Source organism: Mya arenaria, chromosome 10, assembly GCF_026914265.1.
Source record: "Mya arenaria isolate MELC-2E11 chromosome 10, ASM2691426v1".
In the NCBI taxonomy this organism is placed as follows: Eukaryota; Metazoa; Mollusca; class Bivalvia; order Myida; family Myidae; genus Mya; species Mya arenaria.
Genome location: NC_069131.1, coordinates 61,950,614 through 61,956,888, shown reverse-complemented (window position 1 = coordinate 61,956,888; position 6,275 = coordinate 61,950,614). Strand labels below are relative to the sequence as shown.

General features: G+C 34.5%; 1 protein-coding gene across 1 annotated transcript; it reads left to right on the top strand.

Annotated features, from left to right (window-relative positions):
* Positions 1 to 3,610: 3,610 nt before the first annotated feature.
* On the top strand, positions 3,611 to 4,890 carry LOC128204893 (uncharacterized). Its single transcript, XM_052906295.1, has 3 exons — positions 3,611 to 3,837; positions 3,985 to 4,236; positions 4,455 to 4,890. The coding sequence occupies exons 1-3, from the start codon at positions 3,611 to 3,613 to the stop codon at positions 4,888 to 4,890; spliced, it is 915 nt and encodes a 304-aa protein (XP_052762255.1).
* Positions 4,891 to 6,275: the final 1,385 nt, after the last annotated feature.

Here is a 6,275-nt window from a genome sequence, read left to right as displayed (position 1 = left end):
TTTGATCTTGTTTGTAGCATATATATATGTTTGTTTGTATATATGTTTGTATAATTATGTTCCTATGCAGTAGCCTCAACTTGGCACTAAAAGTGTATATAAACTTAATGAAATTATTTTTAGTGTCTGCTTATTTATGTCATCATTGTTTCTGTTTAAAATAGAATGAAACATGATCTCTTCAGTTATTGTCAGCACTATTTAATAATATTTTTTAACTATTTAAAAACTAAGCTGTCCCATTGTGGATGTCAAATTTAAGTGTTAGAAGTACTTACTCATATAGTCACCATATTTCCATTTTACAGGAGCATAAAGTCAATATACAAAAAGTGTAACATTTATTTTCTATTTTCATTAAACTATAAATGGTCTTTAATTAAAATCAAAGTCAATTCTTATGTAGATACCAATAACCAGAATCAGCAATGTTAAACAGCATATTATACACTAGCGGCTCCATGAAGTTCATTTTGTGATGTTTTCTTGACGGCACATTTGTCATATAACCTTGGTCCTCCACTGGTAGCAATCTAAAGAAAACAAAATTATTTTGTACTCATTAAAATGATATGCTGTCTGTGAAAATCAGCTTCATATCTTAAATGGGGGGGGGGGGGGGGGTGACGTCGTTCCCTAGAGACCAATGTTTCTATAAATTTGAAAGGTAAGTTAACAAAAGCGTCGGTAAGAGATGATTGCTTTCACAATAAACAAACCAGTTATTAATATTTTGCTTTCACTAAAATGACAGTATTCTGATAATTTACAGAAGAAAAAAAAACATCTAATTATTACCTCACTGCTCTTGGTGTCTTTAATCATGTGTCTTTTATATGTTCTAACATCACACTGGCTCTGCTGGCTTTCGCTGATGAAAAGCCTAAAATAATTATTTTTATTCATTATCACAAATATAAAATGGTTGTGTACAACTGAACATAAACATATTTATCACGGAACTGTACTAACTGTATATATATGTAATAGTATAATTTATATAACAAACTCAAAATATCATACATGGGTATGTTGTCATACCACAGCTGTTGTTTTTGTCAAATATACAGTAAACTTTTATATTATCAAGGCACTTCACAGTATTTGGTTAGCAATCACCCCATTGTGTGCCTCTATGTAAAAGAAAACTGTAGAAATAGACTATAGACTGAGGTATTTTTCATAGAAAATGACGTCATAGCTGTCATTTATTGTTCAATGTTTACAGGCGGTTCAATTTGATTGTAAATATTTATGTGCAAAATAATCAAAATATGTGCAAAGTGGGATACATTTCAACAAAGTAAGGTCGAGACCTGCAATCAAGTGTTGGTCTCGAACCATTGCATTGAGCTTTGAAAGATTTTTTAAAGATTATTTAAACGCGAAACAAGGTAAATAACTTTCTTAAACTTCAGATTTCTTGTGTCACTGTGTTTGTACATGAAATTTGTTCGTTGGAATATTTATAATGCATTTATTTGTTCACACAGTGAGTTATTGGCGATTTCTTACCTCTGTGTTCCTGTCTTCTATTGATATGGACGTAATGGAACAGTTTTCTAAGCACGAAGTTTCAGTTTGTCTTTAAAATCGACAAAATGAGTTGTGAATCAAGCGTTTGTTTATGTCTGGTCGGCCATCTTGATTCTAGTAACTGAGACGGTAAATCAATTTACCCACCTCTTGGAGGAGGGTAAATATTACCGCGGTAAATAGCTTGGTAAAATCTTAATTTTGTTTTATACAATTGATTACCGCCAATTTACCAGGAAAATTACCGCCGGTAAAATATTACCCTGGGTAAATCTGTTTATACAATTGGCTGCTGAAGTACATATAAATTGTTACGTCATTTAGTTTGAAAAAATGGTTGGTTGTGGGAGAGCAAGCCTTGTAGCATTTGTACTTCAACGAGAATTGTGCTTTGATAATGAGCAATAATATGTTGTGGATCCTCGTGACATCTGTATCTGATCAGGTTGAAATGCACATTTTATGTATGTATACATATTTGAACCCGTAATGACGAGTAATAATAATACACCCTCCCAGAAATCTGGTAAATATTGTCATATAAATGCAATCAGCTCTAATTTTAGCTGCCAACTGCATTGCAAGCCAGACTGAAATACACTCTAGGTTAATTTATTCCACCCAATGTCTCTCATAGTAATAAAGAATTTCAGTGTAAAACAATTCAAGCGGAATTTTGTGCACGGGCGGATATGCCTTTTATGTTAGGTTGAAGTTACAGGAGAAATTACTTTGGGAATCAGAGGAAGGGAGTCAGGAATAAGTTTGAAAAGAAATTTAGAGAGCGGGTAAAGAGACAGTAAAATAGAGAGAGCGAAATAAATGAAGGCATGGGATGAGAGAGAAAGAGATTTTGTGGTATGCATGAAGGGAATGAGTGGAGAAAGAGATGGATGAGTGGTAGGGAAGGACATTGGAAACGAGAATTTGAAAGCGAGAGAGACGGACAACAAGAGCAAATGGATGCTGCGGTCGATTGGAAATTTATTGCGTCAAACACGACCACATACGCATGTACTATTGGTAGTTCTGAGAGCTGGTGTTAAAAACTGCACATTTTTTTGTAAAATTCAACCAAGATTTAGATCCCTGGGAGGTGGTTTGTCATCATAATATAATTCGAGGGTTTCAATGGCTGATTTTTGTATACCTTTCCGCATAAGTTGATAGAATGATATTCTTTCATGCTTTTCGATGAAATATGGGGTTTTACCAGTGAAAAAACAACAGTGAAAATATCAATTTGATATTTTCGCTGCATTGCCTGCAGTGAAAATATCAACTTTTGGGGACTACTGTTTTCATCAATTGTAGTTACTTCCCTTGGCTTTCAGCAAAACTGAATTACCTCCCTTGCCAATATACATGTACATTAAGTTGCGTCTGCAACACTTTTGACAACAGACAAAAAGTAAAAGCAAATAATAATATGTGATTTATTTCATAATTAACACAGAAGAAAGGTAAAAATGGATGAAATTAACAAAAATGGTTTAGATCTCTTGTTTGGAAACATTTTTGGTGCCGATGCATTTTTAAATAGTGATTTTGAAATTGAACCAGTTGATGAACACACAGCTAGAGAAACAACAGAATTCCTTCAAAATAATGCTGACATATCCATGGCAGAGGAACATTCCCAAATGTCAGAAATAGTGAGTGTAAGAGAATTCAGAACTGTGAATGTAGATCATTTTCTTGAAGAAAACGTAAACAAAAATACAGTGAAAAAACAGAAAGTGATCTTAAAGTTTTCCGCCAATTCTTTCTCACAAGGGAGAACACCACAACATTCAATTTATTCCACCTGATCAACTAAATGACTTGATCTGCAATTTTTTGCTATCTGTAACAAAAAAATGGGGAAGAATATGAACCGACAAGTTTGAGAAGCTTTGTCAGTTCTATAGACAGACAATTGAAGGTGTCACAATCAAAAGCATGCATCGTAAACGACATAGAGTTTGCAAAATGTCGAAATGTGGTAAAAAGCAAACAGAAATCACTGAAAAAGCAAGGGCTTGGAAACAAACCAAAGGCCGCAGAATCCCTGACAGATCAGCACATTGAAAAAATGTATGAGGCAAAAACCCTTGGAGATTTCACTGCCAAGTCATTAATTCACTCCATGTGGTTCATATGTGTCACTTTCTTCGGGATGCGCACTGGCACTGAGATCCATAATCTTAAGTGGGGTGATGTTTCTGTTGGTCTCGATGAAGGCTCCGGACGCGAGTTCTTGCAGCTGTCTACAGAAAGACAAACAAAGACCCGTACTGGGGCAAATGCACGCGACATAAGGCATTAACATAACAGTGTCAGTCATGTCAAAGCTAAGAAATAAATTATACTTTTGTGTAACAAAATACTTTTGAGAATTTGATTTAAATAAAAAAATTGTATCAATAACTATTATTTCTAAACAAACCACTTTTCCTCCAAAAAAAGACAAAACCAACCAAGAGCTTATGCTGTGCTGGGAGACCCTGCAAGAGATCCAGTTCATCTATACAGAACATACACAGACATGCGCCCATCTGAAATGCTTCAGGAAAACAGCCCGTTTTTTCTCAGCATTTGTACTTCACGTCAGGGTGGATGGTATAAGAAATCTGCAATGGGTGTTAACAAACTGTATAACATCATGAACGAAATGAAAGCAGATGCCGGCATTGATGAAGCGAGAATTACACCCTACAGGTATATATCTAACAATTTATTCAATAAAAAATATCTCACCCTGAAGTTTTTTCCAGTATATTTTCCATAGTTGTTTTCCATTGTTGCTGCTCGTGTCAAACATTTGCTGTAGTTTGGATAGATATATTTCAAACAACAAAACGAATGCTCAAACACGTTTTATTTCATCTTAAGTCAGTTTCAGCTGTATTTTGTTAGCTGTTGATGTTCTTTTGCAGTGCCAGAAAACGAATGGTTCAGAAGCTCAACGACGAAGGTGTACCTCCCAACCAAATCGTACAAATTTCAGGCCATAAGAATATAAACAGCCTGAATAATTACAGCAAATTGAACACAAACCAGTCGATGGAGATCTCGGATAATTTGTCAAATGCCAATTCCAATGGTGGACCAACCAATGCATCCAGAAGAAACTTGCCTGCATCCGATGCTGCAACGAACATGTCCCGTGGTTTCTTTGTAAACACCAATTTCATGGGAGATGTCACTTTCAATTTACAGAATCAAGACCAAAACACTCTCTCGCAAAAGCAGCATGTGGTGAACAGAAATCCACAAATTCCTTCTCCATGTTCCGGTCAGGGGGAGAGAAGACCTGTCTACAAGAGAATCCGGCTGATATCTGATAGCGAGAATCCCCATTTGTTTAACTGACACTCACTCGACTTGAAATATTCCATTCACTAAACGCCGAAGCGTGTAATTCGGTTTGTATTCATGTGCTCTTTAATTGTATTTGTTAATTGTTAATAAACTGTTATTATTTTGAAACATATACATGAATAAAAGTTCATTAATGAATTATTTTTTATTAAGTTTGCACTGAAACATCAGTAATTTCTAAACTACAGCAAAATGACATGGATAACTATTTTTTCGGCGAACCGGAAATGAAAAATGAGGTCACTCAATTTGCATGAGGGGCGTTCTACGGGTAGTGTCGTAAATATCACTCTTTTGAAAAAAGGGGGTAATTAAAAAAAATAATAAAAAAAATAAAAAAAAATCCGAAAATAAGCATGAAAGAAACAGAAAATTTGTTTATTTCAGCGTAAGATCGTATTTTATTTCACTCGTGATCATAGAAAAGCTACATTTTCACTCGTGGCTTCGCCACTCGTGAAAATATGTTTTTCTATGACACTCGTGAAATAAAATACGATCTTACGCTGAAAAAAACAAATATCCTCTATTTCTTTGATGGAATGCGCTTTTAAAAGGTGTAAAAACCTTTGATATAATGATATAATCTGGCTGAGATTGAGACTTTACTTTCACTTTATCGTGAAATGAGGGCCAAGTTTGCTTATATTAGAACATGTGTAAGGCTGAGATCTCAAATACTGGGGGAAGGTGGCTGTTAAAGGCTGTAGATTTGTAAACTTTAAAGCAAGTATATGTTATTTTTACTTACCGACAAATTTACAGGAGGAAATCATTTAGGGAAGGTAATAAAACAATTTACGTATATAAATTCGTGTAACTTTATACTGTTATCGGGGTTTATCCAAAAGCGAACGCGATTTTCATTCACACAACATTATGCTTAATACCATGCATTGACTATTTTCCCCTTATAATCTACTAATATTTTACAAAAGTCTGTAATGTTCACCGCACAAATAATTTAGGAACGTAACAATATGAGAGCCTATTTCTAGAATGTTATAGCAGAAGACAAGCTGTTGGTAATTGTCTTCCTGATAATTCGTTGCAGTTGTTCTGAAGGATGATCTAATAAGCTACAAAATTGTTTCCTTGATTGACGATTTCTATATTTAGGATCACCTAAGCAAAAATGTACACACACGAGTTTGTTTGCCCTGTTTAAACTCACCTGCTAGTTGTCACAATACAGCTGTGTTACGTAATTCGTGTAACAATAAAAACAAAATTAATCGTATGTACCCTTATTGTGAAATAGATTGGCAAATACTAACCTTGAATAGAAATTCTTTGCTAGTAAGAATGCAAGTATTGCATATTATTATAAGTAGTAAAACCTAGCTACTCAAAAACTGCATCATGCAGAAAATGTA

Excerpts from the sequence above, each read along its gene's own strand:
- LOC128204893 (XM_052906295.1), top strand. The coding sequence starts at position 3,611 with ATGTATGAGGCAAAAACCCTTGGAGATTTCACTGCCAAGTCATTAATT. Across the intron at positions 3,838-3,984 it reads GCAAATGCACGCGACATAAG|ACAAAACCAACCAAGAGCTT; the intron begins GCATTAACATAA and ends CTCCAAAAAAAG. Across the intron at positions 4,237-4,454 it reads GCGAGAATTACACCCTACAG|TGCCAGAAAACGAATGGTTC; the intron begins GTATATATCTAA and ends GTTCTTTTGCAG.